The sequence below is a fragment of the Macroventuria anomochaeta genome (genome assembly GCF_010093625.1).
Source record: "Macroventuria anomochaeta strain CBS 525.71 unplaced genomic scaffold BU25scaffold_28, whole genome shotgun sequence".
Taxonomy (NCBI): Eukaryota; Fungi; Ascomycota; class Dothideomycetes; order Pleosporales; family Didymellaceae; genus Macroventuria; species Macroventuria anomochaeta.
The window spans coordinates 202,377-221,359 of record NW_022985389.1 but is presented as its reverse complement, the minus strand read 5'-3'; the positions used below and the strand labels follow the sequence as shown (position 1 = coordinate 221,359).

General features: G+C 55.4%; 7 protein-coding genes across 7 annotated transcripts; 5 read left to right on the top strand and 2 right to left on the bottom strand.

Annotated features, from left to right (window-relative positions):
- Window positions 1-1,515: 1,515 nt before the first annotated feature.
- On the top strand, window positions 1,516-2,055 carry BU25DRAFT_433200 (uncharacterized protein; the record flags this gene model as incomplete). Its single annotated transcript, XM_033708760.1, has 1 exon — window positions 1,516-2,055. The coding sequence occupies one exon, from the start codon at window positions 1,516-1,518 to the stop codon at window positions 2,053-2,055; it is 540 nt and encodes a 179-aa protein (XP_033559115.1).
- Window positions 2,056-3,437: 1,382 nt separating this feature from the next.
- On the top strand, window positions 3,438-3,962 carry BU25DRAFT_413095 (uncharacterized protein). The gene has a single exon (XM_033706950.1). The coding sequence runs from the start codon at window positions 3,668-3,670 to the stop codon at window positions 3,875-3,877; it is 210 nt and encodes a 69-aa protein (XP_033559114.1). The 5' UTR covers window positions 3,438-3,667; the 3' UTR covers window positions 3,878-3,962.
- A 785-nt stretch (window positions 3,963-4,747) lies between these two features.
- Window positions 4,748-6,179, top strand: BU25DRAFT_128694 (uncharacterized protein). Its single transcript, XM_033700481.1, has one exon. The coding sequence runs from the start codon at window positions 4,856-4,858 to the stop codon at window positions 5,975-5,977; it is 1,122 nt and encodes a 373-aa protein (XP_033559113.1). The 5' UTR covers window positions 4,748-4,855; the 3' UTR covers window positions 5,978-6,179.
- On the top strand, window positions 6,179-8,184 carry BU25DRAFT_128690 (uncharacterized protein). Its single transcript, XM_033700480.1, has 2 exons — window positions 6,179-6,365; window positions 6,418-8,184. The coding sequence occupies exon 2, from the start codon at window positions 6,431-6,433 to the stop codon at window positions 8,096-8,098; it is 1,668 nt and encodes a 555-aa protein (XP_033559112.1). The 5' UTR covers window positions 6,179-6,365; window positions 6,418-6,430; the 3' UTR covers window positions 8,099-8,184.
- Window positions 8,185-8,419: 235 nt separating this feature from the next.
- Window positions 8,420-10,783, bottom strand: BU25DRAFT_450341 (SDA1-domain-containing protein; the record flags this gene model as incomplete). Its single annotated transcript, XM_033709690.1, has 2 exons — window positions 9,437-10,783; window positions 8,420-9,382 (listed from the first exon to the last, which is right to left on the bottom strand). Exons 1-2 carry the CDS (start codon window positions 10,724-10,726, stop codon window positions 8,420-8,422), a joined length of 2,253 nt encoding a protein of 750 aa, XP_033559111.1. The 5' UTR covers window positions 10,727-10,783.
- A 166-nt stretch (window positions 10,784-10,949) lies between these two features.
- Window positions 10,950-15,222, top strand: BU25DRAFT_493243 (uncharacterized protein). Its single transcript, XM_033711701.1, has 3 exons — window positions 10,950-11,322; window positions 11,464-13,567; window positions 13,743-15,222. The coding sequence occupies exons 1-3, from the start codon at window positions 11,079-11,081 to the stop codon at window positions 15,127-15,129; spliced, it is 3,735 nt and encodes a 1,244-aa protein (XP_033559110.1). The 5' UTR covers window positions 10,950-11,078; the 3' UTR covers window positions 15,130-15,222.
- Window positions 15,223-15,979: 757 nt separating this feature from the next.
- BU25DRAFT_413091 (uncharacterized protein) lies at window positions 15,980-18,928 on the bottom strand. Its single transcript, XM_033706949.1, has 2 exons — window positions 18,489-18,928; window positions 15,980-18,437 (listed from the first exon to the last, which is right to left on the bottom strand). The coding sequence occupies exons 1-2, from the start codon at window positions 18,720-18,722 to the stop codon at window positions 16,170-16,172; spliced, it is 2,502 nt and encodes an 833-aa protein (XP_033559109.1). The 5' UTR covers window positions 18,723-18,928; the 3' UTR covers window positions 15,980-16,169.
- Between the last annotated feature and the right edge of the window lie 55 nt (window positions 18,929-18,983).

The following is an 18,983-nucleotide window of genomic DNA, read 5'->3' as shown; positions in this document are numbered from 1 at the left end:
AGGACACAAACAAGAACTAACGCTGAGCTTCCCACCCGCTCTGTGATGCCGCAGCATTACCACAAGGGAGCGCCTGGTCGCTGTATTGAGGAAGGTCACACCTCTACATGCGTCACCATCAAGTGATCCTGCAGTTATGAGGAACCTTCGAACAAATTGACTGGTCATCGTTCATCTCGCGTCGAATACAGGTACCAATTCACGATCCTCCTCAAAGGCCTCGACCGCCGTTCAAGACAGCAAATGTAGACAATACTCGGCCATTGACATGCCCAAAGGGGAAGTAGAGTACCATTTCTACGGCGCATCATCGCTGATTAGCATGTGTTCGTGGTCTCTAAGCTATAGCTCTCAATTGCAGACACGAGAAGTTAGCCAGGGTCAAATATCAATTGTTGACTTTACCCTCAAAGGAAGATACTTTGATAGCGGTTCCAGCGCAACTGACTGCGACCACACCAATCAGAGCACAATGGCGACGTTCATGTAGCCGTTTATCCTTCAGTCTCAGCTGCTTTGCTTGTGAAACGTGTCGAGTAGTACACAGTACGGCACAACGCATGTCAGAACCCTTTCGAAATGAACGTAGAATGCGAGCTGCAGTGTAACGACGTACCCAGAGTGGTACTGTAGTCTGGGTGCACACCTATGTCGTCTTCATCCTGCATCGGTTGGACGTGCCTTGAGCGGGCATTTCGTCCAACGTCTCTATTGAAACTGCCCGCCTACGCGCGTTTACGCCACAAGCGTCCACGATCGTGCATATGAGCGTTTGCATTTGGAGTCGTCTGCCACAAGTACTTCGAAAGGATCGATGTGCCGTAATTACCCTGACGGGACAGCCCGCGTAATACGATGAAGATACGCTTGTGACAGATGGCCGGCGCGGTGGTCGTGAAAGCTTGACTGGCGCATTATCGTCTGCAGTAACCTTCGAATGTAGACGAAATCTGTGCTAATTGCAACGAACGGGGATCCTGATCCTCCTGCACGAGGGCAAACTCGAAATAGTAAATCGGCTAATTAAGGGCGAACGTACATTGCTGACCTACAATCCTTCGCATGTGATGTTTGTGAGGATCGTTGAGGCAGTGTCTCGTTTTGCTGCCTCACCCCAGGTTTCTGTATGCGGATGCGCCCGCTCTTAATGGGGATTATAACGGGTCAGCATGCACACCATATGATCCTGCGCCCAAGTACTGGCAGAATCTAGCATGTACCTGCACCACGCCATCCTGAAGGGGTCGCGCCCGGAAGCAGAAGTAATAGAGGACGTCATGCTTTGCGTCGAAGTGGAAGAGTAACAAAAACCTCGCAATGTCATAGTTTGCGACAAAACACGGAATGTTCATCAAAGGTGCAGACGAGGTACTGAAGGTACTGCGCTGTTTTTGACAATGATGACCCCTCACGTGTTCGCGCGTTACGATGCGCGGCTGCACGTCGAGCGTTTATTCTCCAGCACCATGCTTACAAAACCCACCACTTCAACTTAAAACTGACCTCGAGCTCACGATGCCGCCCAAGAATGCAAGCGTAAACGGAACGACGCGCAAAGGCCCTCAGTTCAAGCCTCCACGACCGGTAAAGGCGCCAGCGAAAGCTTCAACAGCAGCTGCATCACGCGCAACAGGCGCGTCGAAGAAGCCCAGTGGCCCCACCGCCAGATCTAGCTTCCAGCCACCAGCAACAATCATATCCTCTGACGAAGAGGATGCGCAGGAGGACGAGTTCGATGCGCTGAGCGACGATCTGATGGAGGATGTACCTGCGCCAAAACCCACAAGAACCGTCGAGCCCTTGACAACAGCACATCCGATCCCTGCACCACTGCTTGCGCGATTACTGCACGAGAACTTCGAAGACCCAAACACGCAGATACAAAAGGGCGCAATGACCCTGACGGGACGTTATATGGAGATTTTCGTTCGAGAAGCACTTGCGCGAGCCAAGCATGAGCGCGGGAAGTCAGCGAGGAACGACGGCATATCAGATGGCTTCTTGCAGGTCGAAGATCTGGAGAAGCTTGCACCACAACTGGTATTGGACTTTTGAGTAACGAGCGGCATACAGAGCGCTAAGATGCGCGTACGCATATCGACATATACGTCGAATATAACAGCAACAAGCCCACAGTAGGCGCGCTCAGCTGCAACAAACGTGGCCTGTCGTTGATACGTGCTCACTGGAGAAACAACGGATTCAGGCCGTGGGTCGGAGAGCAGCTGTCATGTGTCAAACAACATCTATATCGAGCCCTAGAGGTGTCTGCATACCCAGCATCCTTTGGTCGAAGCATCCTCCGGGTGGACACGGCCTCATGAATGCCCGACACCATGACAGGATGGACGGGGCATATGAGGTCGATTGGAACCAGAGAGGCTAGAAGGGTGCCTGAGGAGTAGCAGGGCCTCGAAGCTCATGCAGAGAAGTACAGATCGACGCACTAGTGATCCCATGAAGGACATTTATATACGAACACATCTCACTGAAATTCCCACTTGTGCTAGCCGTTCGAGACGAACTGCGCCAGGACAAGTTCATCCGGCATGACACAGGCGCTGTGCAGACCTTTTAATCACAGCAGGAACTCTTCGGGTATCGTCAACAAACGGTTCTCGGCGTTGCCGGCGCTCAGGTGTTGACGTTGCTCGGCTGGAGCGCGCTCAAACACGTCTGGAACACGAGGTGCTTCGCAGACTGAACACCCAGGCCCAAGGCTCGCGAAAAGATCACGATCGAACAAACAACATGCACCGCACAGCGATATTGCAGCAAACAACTCAAAATCTGCTGCAAGGACAATTATTTGACTGGCATAGAATTCTTAGGTTTCTCTACTATGTTTTTACGCTGTGCAGTGCTGCCGCTGACAACTTTTGGTGTTGCACGCTGCGAGCCTCAAGTGCCAGGGTGCGAGAGGCTGAAGCACGAACAGCTTCCAGCACGTCACAGACTGCCCTTCATGTATCGGAAAAGCTGCTAACCGCCACGACGACGCCTAAGCAAAACGCTATCAGCGAGCGTTCCGAAGCCGTCCTCAATGCCTTAAGAGTACCTATATCCACTCCTCAGGCTCACTTTTCTACTCCACATCTGCCCTGCTTCACGTCTGTCGCTGCGTTTCCTTCCATCTTTTCGTTCATCTCACCTTTACGGTCTCTTTAATTCTTAACATCTGGCTAGTCCAGCTTTTAGAGCGCTAGTCGCCTATACCACTCTCTCAATACTCGCATACTAATAATTTCGTCATATCGACACTCGTACAAGACATCTCGCCGCCATGTACTTCTCGAAATCATTCCTCGTGACTGCCCTGGTTGGCTTCGCGGCGGCACAGTCTTCAGCATCATCACAATCCATCGCAGCTTCAGAATCCCTAGCCTCGACGGCATCCTCCACAGCATCCGGAGCTGCAGCATCATCGACATCAACACCCTCGAGTGCTGGGCTCGTCACACATACCATTCAAGTCGGCGGGCCAAACGGGTCACTCGCCTTCTATCCCAACAATGTGAAGGCAAACGCTGGAGACATGATCCAATTCCAGTTCCACCCAAAGGTACGTCCTTACAGCCGTACTGCGACAGCACCATCTAATATCAGATAGAACCACTCCGTCGTCCAGTCTACCTTCGATAACCCTTGCGTGCCTATCCAGAACATTATGTCTAACAAAACAAACGCTTTCTTCTCAGGCTTCATGCCAACCACCACTCCTGCGAACTCAACATCCCAGCTCTTGACCTACACTATCCGTGTTCCCGATGACAAGCCTATCTGGTTTTACTGCTCACAGGGCAAGCACTGCCAGGAAGGCATGGTAGGAGCCATCAACGCGTACGTATACATTCCTCAAGCATCTGGTCCACCTTGATCATGACTAACACAATCATAGACCTACCTCCGGCGAAAAGACTATGCAAGCATTCAGCGCGCTCGCCGCTCAAGCTGCCGATAACCTCAGCCCCGGCCAAGCAGCTGGCTCTGGCACCACCGGCGGCAGCGGCACAGGCACCACATCGTCCTCTTCTGGCTCATCCGGCACACCAACATTGGGTAGCGGCGCATCAGGCACAACCACCAGTCCGGCACAGAACACTGCCAATGCCGCACCTGTGCTCAGCAGCCAGTCGATCTTTAGCCTCGGTGCTGCTGCGGTGGCGGCTCTTGCCTTGTGGTAGTGGAGAGATGATGTTTTTTGCTTCTGTGGTTTCGCTTAGAGCGCTGGGTTCGACGAGTTTATTGTGATACCATCCAACGACTGAGCTGGCTTTAGTGTATGTTTATGAGGAGTTTATGTAGTTACCTGCCTTGTGACGACACGACGTGGCAGGAGATGTCGTACTAAAATGATATGTAATATTTTCCTCATCATTCTCACGCGCAATTCTTGTCGCCTCCTCCGCCTCCGAAGGAATCCACGCTGGCTCGCGTGAACTTCTCCATCGCCATGTATACTTCTGATGGCTTCACTCAGCGCTGGGCTGGCATATCTGACAAGTTCGATACCCGCGGAAACATTCGGAGCAAGTCGATTACCATGTCGTGCTTCTTTAGGAATGCCTGCGTAAGCGATCCTGACGTGCATGATGTTCATGAGGGGTGCATGTACCCCCACACTAGGCGCGGCCAGCATCCTTCCTACACCATCACATGCAACAAACCAGCGAACCGCATTTGGCTGCAGCACACCCTCAGTACTTATATCACTGCAGTAATATGCCGTGTCTGAACTTCAAGAAGGCAGTTCCAAGCGATGCGGGATGAGATGGCTGCAGGCAGCATGGCGGCCAAGCGGCGATGTTGCAGTCTCCATATGGACTGGAGCAGACCCTGAAATACAGGACCTGGTATGGCATTTTCTCAAGATGACTTTTGGGAACGCATGGGGCTACAAGAGAAGGACAGGACGACGTGTGTCGAAACTGTTCGGGGAAGGTACGATGGATACCACGTGGAAAAGTTCGAATACCAAGGATACTGCAGCTTCACATTACTTCTGTCTCCACAACAAGGGCATATTGTGAGTGAAGTTGGTTTCCAGAGTGGTGCTCACATACGGGCATCTGAAGTGGCCGAGCAACTCATTGTCCAAATTCGGCCAGCGCAACACGCCCTCGACCTGGACACGGCTTGGGCAGCGAGCAGAACACACTCGCTGGTCGCTCCCATGGTTCGAACTCTGGATCTCTGCCTACCAGGAGATCTTTGCGCATACGAGATGAACAGATTAGAGGGAACGCCGGTATCTCGCCTCCATCCCCACGAACGTTCGATAGGAGTTGAGATACGAGAGAAGCAACGAGCCCTCATCACGAGCTTCACTAATTTCATCGCACAAAGCTGGCCAGACGTGGCAAGTAAGAAGCGAAGAGACAGCGTTCTGCGACCCGACTCACCTTCCAACGAGGAGCAAACGATACTGTCACTTTGCACAGGCAAAGTAGGATCGTGCATCGTCCCGAAACTTCAGAAACTCGCTGAGGAACTCCCGGATCAATGGCTGCGAGAGCGAGCTCAGACCACGCTGGACAAGCTTCGCGTGATAGACGACTACCCTGTCGTGCTGAATCACGGAGATCTCATACCGTCAAATATCCTCGTCATCAAGGAAACATGGGAGATCACAGGGCTTGTTGACTGGGCGGAAGCTGAGTACCTGCCCTTTGGGACGTGCCTTTATGGCCTGGAGTACCTCCTTGGTTTCCTCCAACCGGCGTCACAAGAGTTGGACAGACCAACTTTTGTGTACTACGACAATGCCCCGCAGCTCCAAGCCAAATTCTGGACCACATTGCTCGACCTTGTACCGGGGCTTGGAGGCAGGCAAGAGGAGGTGCGACTGATGAGAGATATTGGAGTGCTTCTGTGGCATGGCTACGCGTGGGACGAAGGTACGATCGATCGTGTTGTGGATGAGGTGAATGACGGCGATGAGTTGGCGAAATTACGAGCGTTTCTGAGTAACTCATAATGACCGTCTTTCTCGCATCACCATGGAGGTCTTCAGGAATTCTCCTCTTCTCTCACCTTTTCTCATGCATGCCTACTGTCTCGTCTTCTCGCAGTCCCGGATGTACCTATTGAACGTGCCTTCCGCAACAGAGCCCGCTGTTGACTCGACCATGTGTGCGACCTGCTCCTTCTGAAAATGATTGCACCTTCCCCAGTCACCCAGGCAACATCCATCTTCGTGAGGCTCTCTGTTTTCGTCTCACCTCCGTCTATGCTGCTCTTCACCTCACCGTGCGCATCGATACGAAAACTTTGTAGGGCCCTTTGCTACCACCAGCCACAACCGAGACCAACCACCATAATCTCCAAGGCTTTGAGCTCGTGCAGGTTTCCTCGACCAAGTATCAGTAGGTGCACACAGTCATTGAATTGGCGTTCTGTCGTTAATAGGACTAGCAGAGGACGACGCACTATGGTTGCCACGCGACGGAGCGGTGCAAATGCCGCACCAACCTCTAATGCCCCTTCGAAACCTACAAAGCGGAGGAAGTTCTCAGACAGTGCTACAGTAGACAAGCTAGAAAAGACTGTCACAGCACCACCTTCCATCTCACGGGAGCCTTCTCTGTCAACCAACATTACAGCACTGTTAAAGTCTAGCAGTGAGCTGAGTGACCTTACTCTCACCTCACCATCTACGGGAAGAACACCTGGAAAAGGTTCACCCAGCAAGATCGTTCGATCTCTGCATGAGCAAGCTAGACCTTCGGCTCCACAAGTCATGGCTGCCTTACAGAAGCTTGTCACGCCTGGCAGTTCCCACAACCCAATTGTCTTGGTCGAGGACTCACCACGATCAAAAGCCCAAGCGAGGACGAAACAACATGACAAAGTCGAACCGCATAGATTTCAGGACAGACACAGCAAGCTTTACACTTACAAACCTCCACGACCTGCTCTTGCCCCGAAGCCAGCGAACGGAAGCACATTTACCGGCCATCCAAATCACGACATGTATCGCATGCGTACGGCGAAGATGGCTCAACCAGTGTGGCATCTGAGTAGGAATCAGAATGTCCGACAGGGTCTTCCAGGTCTTCCATTCGAGATGCAGTACCCTATGTCCGCTCAGTATCTGGCATCGCAGCAGGGTGCTGCACTTCCTCCCACAAGACCGGGCATCCAGTACTACGCTCCACCTCCTCCATCATACCTACGGCACAAGGCACCTCTACTACCAACAGAAGAACAACTACGGAGGAAAGCCGTGAAACACGTGCGAGAGTACTCGAGATCATCACCGCGTAAGAGGAAGATGGCAGTAGATCCTGAGGAGACCAGCGAGTCGGAATCAGACGAAGTCAATCACAACTTTACGATCTCCATGCGCAAAACATACCCAACGCAGACGCCTGGTGGCAGTGCGAAGCTCAAGAGTAGCCCAATCACTATCCTGCCTGACCCCCACTTCCAACTCACACCACTCATCGAGCACGCTTCGCTACTTACCTCACTCCTGCGAGCGTATCCGCACTCAGCAGATCAGAAGGGTCTGAGAGAGGACATCGCGATGCTGGTCTCTGTGCAGAACCAGCATTTGGCCGATTGGCTGAACTCGGAAGTTGGACAGTCTCGAAAAGCTGTGCCGAATCTGCACACTCCTTGTGTGAGCAGGAGCACCACGACCTCACTAATCAAACCACTTACTCACCATCTTACGGATAGCGAGCTGACTGAGGCAGAGAAGAAGAGGAAGCAAGACGAAGAGGTCCGAGGGTTACTATCTGCGGACGCAAAGCTATGGCAAGATGGCTCTGGCCTGGGCGTCGCGGACGTGTATAGGGGAAGCAGAGCTTCGACGCCAGCAGCAAGCCAGGACGAAGAGAATGAGCCCCAAGAGGAGAGTGCCATTGTCGCCACCTCGCCGCCAGTGCGCTGCACTGCAGAAGCTCCGGCCGCATTGCCCGACATTGTCGCCACGAGCTCTTCCCCGCTGGCAAGAACTAGCATTGGGAGTCCCGTCAAGTCGTTACCCAAGGTCGTCGCGTCAGCTGCATCCCCAGTAGCGAGACCTGGCACGCAGAGGCTCGTAACTCCATCACCGAAAGTTGCGAGGACTGTGTTGTGTCGCCTGCTGTGAGAACTAGTGGGAGGAAGAGGATGGCGGCAGCGAGATGCAGAACGGAGTGAACAGGGGGAAGTGTGATGGCCGGAGGGAAGACATTTACTCGACGGCGTGCGGCGGAATTGGTCTGTGGAACATGGGGGTGAGAAGGACGATATATGTGTACGCATGGCGGGTAAGTAGAGGATGTGTAAGTTGCTTCACAGCCTCACACTGTTCATAACAAACCAACCCCGTCTCATGTCAACATGTCTATTCGGGTATCGTGAGCTTTCCACATCATCATCTACGAACTTGTTCCTTCCCACCCCTAAACAGTACTCGGAGCACAACACGCTAATTCCCCTTATTTCCCCGCTTACCCCCCCTCTTACTCCTTTCAATGTGTCCTTGCAGCGTCTTCTTCACGTCGCCCAAACTCCTCTTATTCTTACTCTTCGCCTTGCCCAGGGTCATCAAGAAATTCTTCTTGCGCGCCTTCTCCTTGTTCGTCGTGCTCTTGCCCTCAGACTCCTTCTTCGCCTTCCGCTTCGCTGTCGTGGATTGGTGGTTTGTCTCGCGGTCTGCCTTTGCCATGGCGATCTTCTCTTCTTTGGTGTTCTTCTTGCCCAGCGAGGCGGCGGCTTCGATGGTCTCGGCCGTGATGGCTTCGTCGGCGTGGCGCGCGGCGAGCATGGCGGCGCGTTTGTGGGAGGGGAGGTGTGCGTTTATGGCGGTTTGTTCTTGGAGCGCTTTTAACTGTTTCAGATCGGCGGGGGTGAGGATGGTGGTGGTGAGGAGTTTGGAGATCTGGGCTTGTTTGGCCGCAGCGGTTTCTGGCTCTGCGGATTTGGATCCTTCGTTCGGTGCCGGTGTGGCGGAGTCGAGCTTCGCCTTCTTCGCCTTTGGTTTGCCCTTGTCCTCGTCTTCGCTGTCGCTGATGTTGATGTCCTCGCCATCACTCTCCACGTTAATCCATCCCTCCTCATCACTATCGCTGTCGCTCTCGAGCTCCCACTTCTTCCAGTCCTCGGCCTCGTCGAGTTGAGAGTCGCCGTCCGTGCCATCGGGGTCGAGACCGGCTGCGATGCGCTTCTTGCGCCGCTCGTCTTCTTTCCAGGCCTCGAGCAGCTCGATGCCTTCGATGCCGCCGGCGGCTTCTTCGCCGTAGCGTTGCTCCTTGATGGTGCCGGCGCGGATGCCCATGCTGGCGTCTTTGCCGCGGTCGCGCTTGTGTAGGAGTTCGGCGCCGACTTCGCGGTAGAGGGAGAGGAGACCTTTGGCGGCCATCATTACGCCTTTGTCTTTGGATTTGCGATACTGCGAAAACGTGAGTCAAAGCGGGGTAACATAGGACAGGTGGGAGGGGCGTACCATGACGAGATCCTGTAGCAGCGTATCGGTCATTGCAAGGGGCTGGCGAACGCAGATCTCGCGAATGGCGTTCAGACCTGCGGCCGCGACTTCTGAGGCCGAGGCTTCGGAGACGAATTCGTTGGCGATTTTCTGGACTAGCGGCTCGAGAACATCGGGCGGGACGTAGCTGTGCGTTGCCTGGGCGAGACAGGCGAGGTAGCTGGTGACGGAGGCTTGTCGAGGGGTGAGGTGTTTGAGGAAGTACGAGTAGAGAGACAAGACGGTGAGTTTGTGCAGACCGACAAGACGCGAGACCAGCTGCAGGACAAGGAGTTTCGTCTCGAGCTGGAGCTTTGCCTTTGTGTTCTGGACGTGCTTGGAGAAGAGGTTCTCGGCGAAGCCCTGGGGATCGTGCAGAAGGTGGAGCGCGGAGAAGTTCAGCGGGTGCGGCGCGTTCTTCTTCTTCTCCTTTCGCTTGACCGTGGCAGCAGCCTTCTTGAGGTCGCGGGCCTTCTTCTTCGTCTTCTTGTTGATGCCCGCCTGATGCTTCAACTTGGCCATGTCAACGTTGTCGTCGTCACTGCTCTCCTCGGCCGCCTCCTCACGCTCCTTGTCGCCACCGAGGAAGAAGCGCACTCCGCCCGCGATGACCTTCTCGTTCTCGCTCAGGGCCGCGAGGCGCATGACCTCGACAGCGCGCGCGTCGGTCCATATCTGCTTCTTCCACAGCTCGCGCGTGATCTTGACTGCCCAGATGCCCTTTGGCGACTCCTTGTCCGACTCGAGCAGGTTGTAGAGAACGGTTTGTACTGTGCGGTTGAGCTTGTGGTTTGTCGTCTTGACGTTCGACGAGCGCAGGTCGGAGAGAATCTTGGTGAAGAGAAGCTGCCGCAGCGACTTGCTGGGCGTGGCGACGAGCACGGGGAAGAGCGTGTTGAGGAGCGCCACAGAATCGATGACGTCCTTGTTGCGCAGCAGACACAGGCTTCCCACCATCTTGTCGCGCAGCTCGTACTCGAGCACCTCGTGGTGTTGCAGGAGGATCTGCTGGAGGTCTGACGGGAACTGTGCGCAAAGGTCGGGGTACAGATCAGCAACGTGCGAGACGAATTCGACGAGATCCTTCAGGTCTGCAAGACCCGTGCCTTGTGTCGAGGGGCTCTGGAGGAACAGGTCGCGCAGGGTCTCGTACTGCTGCCACTGGTTGTTGAAGTCGTCGCGGTAACTCTGCGGGTCGCGCTTGATCTTGAAGCGGAGCGCGGCATGGTCCGCCTCGATCTTTTCGAGAGCGCCGACCTTGCGCTTCATTTTGCTGTGTGCGGTGGCCTGGTTTTGCTATGTGTGGTGGGCTGGGAGGCTGCCCGCGTCCTGACTTGCAGCACACAAGACACCCGCCCGTCTCTAACTTTTTTTTGCGGGGAATGCACTGCATCGGACAAATCAAGCCACCGTCGACCGAGCTTGGACCAGTTGAAACCTGTCGAATCTTTTCTAGCCCTCGACAGCTCCCATCCCGCTCCATCCAGCTGTCCGCGCACTTGCTTCTCCCGTACAGGGCGTCATTGCTGTTCCATCGCGTCGTGACGGCAGTGTACACGCGCTCCCCACTCTCCGACGCGTCGCGTAGCAGTGCCTGGGCCAGCGCCCGCAGTCGCCCAACATGACTACCTTCTCCTCCATGTCCTTGTATGCCCTGACGGTCAAGCAGCCGTCGGCGACACAGGACGCTATCTCCGGGGACTTCCTTGGAAACGGCAAGCAGCAGATCCTCACAGCCAACGGCTCGCGCCTGGCCATCCTCGAGGTTTCGCGGCGGCAGAAGGGCTTCCAGGAGATGTACTCCCAGGATGTCTTTGGCATCGTGCGTCGCATCGCCAAGTTCAGGGTCGCGGGCGGCACAAAAGGTATGTCCAGTCCTTCTCTACACGCTATAAGCCAGTTTAGTGATTTTCGAAAGCAGCCCCCCTCCCCTCCCCCTCCCCCTCCCCCGAGCCCGTGGCGGACTGGCGTATGAAGACATCTGAGAACCCTCGCTGACAAAACAGACCACATCGTCATAACCACCGACTCGGGTCGATTAGTCACCTACGAGTACGTGCCGGACGAGCACAGCTTCAAGACGGTCCACTTCGAGACGTACGGCAAGTCTGGAATACGGCGCGTCGTGCCGGGCGAGTACCTGGCGGCCGACCCGAAAGGGCGCGCCATCATGGTCGCGTCGACGGAGAAGAATAAGCTCGTCTACATCCTTACCCGCAGCGGTCACACGGACATCGCCATATCCTCGCCCCTCGAAGCACACAAGCCACAAACACTGGTCTTCTGTCTCATTGGGCTGGACGTTGGATACGACAACCCCATGTTTGCTACGCTGGAGGTCGACTACTCGGCCGCAGAGTCGGATCCCTCGGGCGAGGCGTACGACGAGATCAAGAAAGAGCTGGTCTACTACGAGCTCGACCTGGGCCTGAACCACATTGTGCGCAAGTGGGCCGAGCCCGTAGATCGCACCGCGAACACGCTCTTCCGTGTCCCAGGAGGCCCAAACGCACCAAGCGGAGTCCTTGTCTGCGGAGAAGACAGCATTACTTACCGCCGCATCTTCAACAACAAGTCGGGCGTGCACCGGCTAGCCATTCCTCGCCGAGAGGGAGCCACAGAAGACCCGAGCCGCAAGCGAACCATCGTTGCCGGCACACTGTACTCGCTCAAGGGCGGTGACTTCTTCTACCTGCTCCAGACCGACGACGGCGATCTGTTCAAGCTTACCGTGGAAGCTACCGATGGCGCAGTCGACAAGATCAAGATCAAGTACTTCGACACGATCCCGGTCGCGACAAGCATCTGCATCTTGAGGGCGGGTTTCGTTTACGCTGCCTGCGAATCGGGCGACCGGATTCTGTACGAACTCGAGTCACTGGGAGACGAGACCGACGACCCTCTGTTCGACAGCAGTCAATTCCCGTCAGACCCGCACGCAGCCTTCGCACCTCCATTCTTCAAGCCACGCGCCCTGGTGAACTTGACCCCCGTCGAGACCATCCCTAGCTTGAACCCGATCATGGGTATGGAGGTCGCCAATCCTGCGCTGGAAGATGCGCCTCAGATCTATACCATCAACGGCGCCGGTGGTCGCAGCACGTTCCGCACCACGAGGAACGCTTTGGAAGTGCTCGATCTCATCGAGTCACCGCTACCGCAGAACGCCTCCGATGTTTGGACAACAAAGCTGACATCGGAGGATGAACATGACACGCTCATTGTCATGTGTCTGCACAGCCGAACGCTGGTCCTCAAGATTGGTGACGACGTCGAGGAGGCAGCGAACACTGGCTTCCTGGCTGACACAAACACTCTTGGCGTACAGCAGTTTGGAGAAGACTGCATCATCCAGATCCACCCCAAGGGTATCCGTCACATCCAGGGCATCTCGTTCCCCGACGATGATGCTAACGCCACACATGCCAGCTTGACAGACTGGCAACCACCGGCGCACAGGACCATTGTTGCATGCGCTACCAACAACCGTCAGGTTGCTATCGCGCTTAGCTCGGGCCAAATTCTCTACTTCGAGTGCGATTCTGATGGTTCGCTTGCCATGGCGGAGGAAGAAATTGCTCTGGACAGCACCATCAACTGTCTGACCATGCCTGATGTGCCCGAGGGCAGCGTGCGGGCTTTCTTTATGGCAGTCGGCTGCAGCGATCAGACGGTGAGGATCTTCAACCTGAGTCCTGACATGGAGGGCAACATTCTGCGAAGCATCTCCGTCCAGGCGCTCACATCACCACCGAGCGATCTGACAATCAACATGATGGCCGACAAATCACCGCGAGGCTACAGTCAGTACCTCCACATCGGTCTGCGGAGTGGTGTGTACATTCGATCCGTTTTGGACGAGATGACTGGTGACATTGGAGATACTCGGAGACGTTTCCTCGGCCCAGAACCTATCAAGTTCGCCAAGGTAACTGTCGCTGATGAGCCTGCCATCATTGCTATGACCTCGAGACCATGGCTCGGCTACACTCACCCACGGACTGGTGTTCTGCAGCTGACACCTTTGAACTACATCCCCTTCAAGTCTGCCTGGAACTTCGAAGGCACACAGTTCAAGGGTATCATCTGTGTGAGCGCTGCTGAACTACGGTACGTAACTCTACCCTCTTTCCTTCACGACTGCAATGATGATACTTTGTACCCCTTAACAACAACAACCGTGTGGGCCAAACTTTTATTCCAATTGTTCCTGCTGAAACGCAGTCTGATTTTTGCTCTCGATACTACACGATCGATTCGAGGACCATCGGCTGACTGTCAACAGAATCTTCACCTTTAACGACTTGACGGACAACACGACTTACGAGACAATACCATTGAAGTACACGCCGAGGAAAATGGTCGGTCACCACGACCAGGGTGTCTTCTACGTCATCCAAAGCGAGAACAACACCCTCAACGATGCCACACGACAGAACCTTATTCAGGAAGCGAAGGCCAAGAAGGCAAACGGTGTCAAGGCCGAGAATGGAGCTGATGGCGAGATGGACATCGACGGAGAGGCTGCTGGCGATGAGCTTCCAGCAGTCGAATTCGGCTACCCACGAGTCCAAGGTCGCTGGGCCTCCTGCATTCAAGTTGTCGACCCCGTGACCGAGAAGGCCGTTACGCATACGGTGGACCTGCCTTCAAACCAATCGCTGGTCAGCGCTGCCTTGGTCTACTTCGACAGCCGTGGCGAGGATGCCTTCCTTGCCGTCGGTACTGCGAAAGACCTGACTTTCACACCCTACAAATTCTCTGGTGCGTCGATACAGATCTACAAGATCTCACCGACAGGTCGCGAGCTTGAACTGTTCCACGAGACAGATGTAAACGAGCCCCCGCTAGCTTTGCTCGCTTTCAAGGGCAAGCTCATCGCTGGCGTTGGGCGAAACCTTTGCCTTTACGACTGCGGTATGCGCTCGCTTCTTCGAAAGGCGCAGGCCTCGAACTGCGTGAGCACTCGCGTCACGGATATCAAGACCCAGGGCAGCCGCCTGGTAGTCTCCGACCAAGTTGAGTCCGTCACATACGTTGTCCACAAAGATCAAGTCCACCCCAACCGACTGATCCCCTTCGTCGATGACACAATCTCGAGGCATACGACCGCCACCGAGATGCTTGACTACGACACTACTGTTGGTGGTGACAAGTTCGGCAACATCTGGCTTGTACGCTGCCCACAGAAGGTCTCGGAGGGATCCGACGAATCACCCGACGGTTCTGACTTGCTCGTCGACAAGAGCTACCTTGGTGGCACAGCGAACCGACTCGACCTCGTCACACACTACTTCGCCAACGACATCCCCGTGTCGATACAGAAGACCATCCTTCTGTCCGGTGGTGAGCGCATCATCTTCTGGGCCGGTCTGCAAGGCACACTGGGTGCCCTCATCCCCTTCACATCACGAAGGCAGCACAAGATGTTCCAGCAATTGGAGCTGCAGCTCCGGTCCGACGATCAGCCGCTGTCCGGTCGCGACCACCTGGCTTTCCGTAGCTACTTTGCTCCTGTCAAGAGCACCATCGATGGCGATCTGATCGAGCGTTTCTTGGTCCTGTCAAGGGATAAGCGCGAGAGCATTGCCGCACAGCTGACGGGTGCTGAATGGACGCCGGGTATGATCGATGAAGCGATCTGGAACATGCGGGGTCTGTACGCCTTCTAGATGAGCTGGAATCGTTGGTGTAGACTTGCATGTGCCTGGTCGTACCATCTGTAGTGTTATATAGTGATCATGTTGACCTTTGATACCCAATACAACCATTCCAAGCAAGCGTCTTCCCGTCTTCTGCAAACGAGGGTATTATCCGTCACCAGCCCACAGCATCTATGTTTCCATGTACTCTCTAACTGTAAACTGTCCCGTCACCGCGTCAGCGCTTGACTTGCCCGCATTTCGCCTTGGTACACGTCGCATGATTGCTAGGCGAAGAACAAAGCAACACATCTGAACGTCGTGCCTTCGCAGTCCATACATTTCCTGTTTGGTGTAAGCCGTGTCAGGGTAAAGAGTCGACGGGGGCTAGCACACGGGCTGTGCAGCGTAAAGGCCGTGGCGCCACTTGGTGCAGGCAGGGACTTGGTGCAGGCAGGGACTTGGTGCAGGCAGGGTTTGGTGGCTTCGGCCGTGGCGTCGGTGTGCAGGCTGGCAATGATTTGTTGGAGGTTAGGTGTGCTGGGCAAGTCGGCTTTCTGCGTCGCAAGAATGAAGATGCTGTTTCTTGCTTTGATGCATGAAGGCTTCTTTCTGTTCATGGTTCAACCGAAGGCTCAGCCTTGTGACGCCTTGTGATGGAATGGATCGGCGTCGTTCCTGCACCTGCACCTGCACCTGCACCTGCGCTCCTCACCTTGGACCATGGGCAACCGTGGTCATCCGTGGAGGATAGGCGACAGCGGTGTGCCGGGACATGTATCATGTGTTGTAGCATGGTTGTCTTCTGGATTTAGCCCGTAATGCGTATGTTGTCCTAGCCGCTAGAAGCGACAGAATCCACTGTTACCGGTTTGAAGCGTTCGTTCATCCCAAGCTGTATTTCGTAGCCTTGACTATTGACTATTGACTAAATTCGGGCACATTGAAATCTGACGGATTCCCTGACACGAATCGTTGTGCTCGCAAGTTTCACATTGGGTATTCGCTATTCGCTATCCAACGTGATGCTGTGTAGGCTATTGCACTCAAGTCAAGCCATGTCCGTAGACTCAAGATGTCGAAGCAGATACTGAGCCGCCATCGGGGTACTCGGCCTTCTCCTTCCCCTTGCCGCTCTCATCAGCCTGTGCAGTCGTAGGCTGTTGAGCCCTCTCTTTGCCCTTTTTACTCGGTCCGGCGTCCATGAAGTTCTCGCCCAGAGTCTGCGTAGCGTTTCTCTCCAGCACCGGCTTCTCACTGGCACTGCTTTCCATTTCCTCGCTCTGCTTGGTCGCCTCTTCCTCCGCCCTCCTCCTCTCTTCCTCTTGGCGTTCGCGCTCTTCAGACGCAGCAACGCGCTCCAACCTCTCCCTCTCCTCCTGCGCATGCACCATCCTCTCGCCAATCCCCGGCCACAGACTCGCGACGAAAATCGCAACGCCTCGCTCAAGCGTCCTCATGCTTTCCCTCGCCCAGCCGAACTGATTGTTCCGCTGTTGTAGGAGAAGGCGACGAGCTGCCTCTTCAGGCGTTAGATTGCGTCTTGCCTCGCCTGCACCGTTCGCTTGATTCTGATTTCGATTCTGGTCCGTGCCACGGCCCTGAGCGATGTGCTCCGCATTCGGAAGCAGGGCTTCGAAATGCTGTCTGACGACATTGAACTGTGCTTCGAAAACACCCAGCTGAAAAACATACACAATCACGGCGATGCTACCCAGCATAAGCGGGCGATACCATCCACCACCGCCAGCGAAAATGTACACGAAGCATGCGAGCTTGAAGATGAGCCAGAGGTGCCCTGCTACGTTGCCCACACGGTCGTTTTCGGCCGGTGCATCGGGATCAACGGGAGGTGCGTTTTCAGCCTGGCGCTCGTTGCGGTTTTGAATGTTTTGGATCACGCGTTGGGCTGCGGCTTCGTCGAGGGCGTAGGGCGGCTGTGCGGGCTGTGCTTGGGCAGGCGGTTGTGTTGGTGTTGGCTGGATGCTGCCCATCTGGTTATGCAAGTTTTGAGAGCTTTGGGCGATTTGTTGGCCAAGGCCGGCAATGAGTTGGCGGTTCTGGTTGAATTGGTCGATGAAGGTTTGGGAAGACAGGTTCGAGGTGAACGGCGCGGTTGTGTAAGTTCCTCGCTGATCAAATAGAACGCCGACCGGTCCATGGGGACTAGAAAGGAGAAATAGTTCCTGGGGTGCATCGGACGGTAGAGCCCGTGTTGCAGCTGATGCTGTTGCAATCAAGGGATCGGATGCAGCTGCAGCTGAGGTGCCCGGTGACGTCGAGTGGGCCAACTCAGACCTCATTCCAGCCTCGTGTGCGTCCAAGGCGCTGCTGAACTCGTTCGCCTGCCTCCTGACTTCGCCGGCCGCCTGTCGCAATGCAATCACGTCCATGTTGAGTTGCATGGCTGGATCAGAGAGGCCACTTTCGACCATGTTCAGGTTGTGCGTGATGGTTCGCAAGTGTTCGCGAATACGCTCAGCGCGCCAACTGGGGAATGTTGCAGAACTAGATGTAGATTGCGCACTCGACAAAGCGTCTTCTACAGCAGAAGGAGCGAGCAGAGTTCGCACGTTGTCCACTTCGCGAGCCGCCTCCTGCAGGGTTCCTCGAAGCCTCGGTAGAAGCCAGCTTAGAGGTACATGTACTCCGCCTGGTGCAGGTGAGCCAAATGGACGGGGTGGGACGGCGAAGGCTGCTGGATGGGGTACAGGTCGTGGCATGGTTGGCTGTCCAGGTCGCAGTGGTATGTTTGCTGTGAAGTCGTTGTATGTGACAGACCAGCGCGCGCCATTTGGCCCGATTCCCTCCTGCCGTACCGTCCTGCCATTTGGTGCTGGTATGCCGCCGAACCCTGGTGGAAGGATACCCGCAGGAGGCGCTCCAGCTCCATCTGCCGGCGCAGGCGCAGGTGCAGCACCATCTGTTTGCTGTGTTGGCGGAGCTGGAGCTGGCGTAGGGGTTGGAGTGCCGCGCTGCCCTAATGCTTGGGCGATCTGCTGCTGCATCTGCGGTGGAAGCGGCACGGCACCCATGGGACCCAGAGGGTTGAGGGGCTGCTGTACATGGTGGTGATGGTGGACATGCGGGTGGTGTGCATGATGGTGGTGGTGGTGCGACTGCAGGCCAGCCTGTGGCTGCGAGTTTGGTCGAGGCTGTGGTATTGCTCGAAACGGGTTGGTCTGGAGTGCAGGACTCGCTGGTGGTGGTGCTTGCGCTGGGCGGAAGGGACTCGGCGGGGCAGTCGCTGTGCGTGGAGCTGGTGTAGACAAGGTCGAAGAGGCATGCGGCAGTTCCCGGAGGACGAGATGCAGGCTTTGGCTTTTGGATTCACGGATCTGGAGCTTCCATTAGCTTCCACGTGTGAGGATGAGAGCTTCATGGCTCACGTTCTCTGCGCCGAACACCGTCTCCAGCGTGTCAGCGTCATTCGCTACAACCTTTCCCCTGTAGATCAGGCGCATGCGCTCAGGTCCCGGCTTGGAGGCCACCGCCTCTTGGATCTTGAGCCGGAGTTCTCTCACGGTAGTCGATGCGGGGAGGTCTTGCAGGTGGATGCCGCCCTCGATTTCGCTGGACGGCGACAAGACCTTCAGATTGATGGTCAACGTGTCTTCCGCCATATTGTATCACTGGATGGGCAGGTGGAGAGTGAGGTGGTCGGAGTCGGCGTGCTACTGCGTGTTTGCATACGTTGCGTTAATGGCCCGGTATGGTCAGCGCGGTCTTGCCATTTGTGACAAGAGTGCAATCGCAGTGAAAGTCAAACACTCGGAGTGCAGCAAGACCCGTCTTGCTGCAGCGAAACCGCAAACTGTCTTTAGCCCACGGTGACTGTACTCCAAGCCAGCTTGTACGCGACGCGATAGAGGTTCCATGGTTCG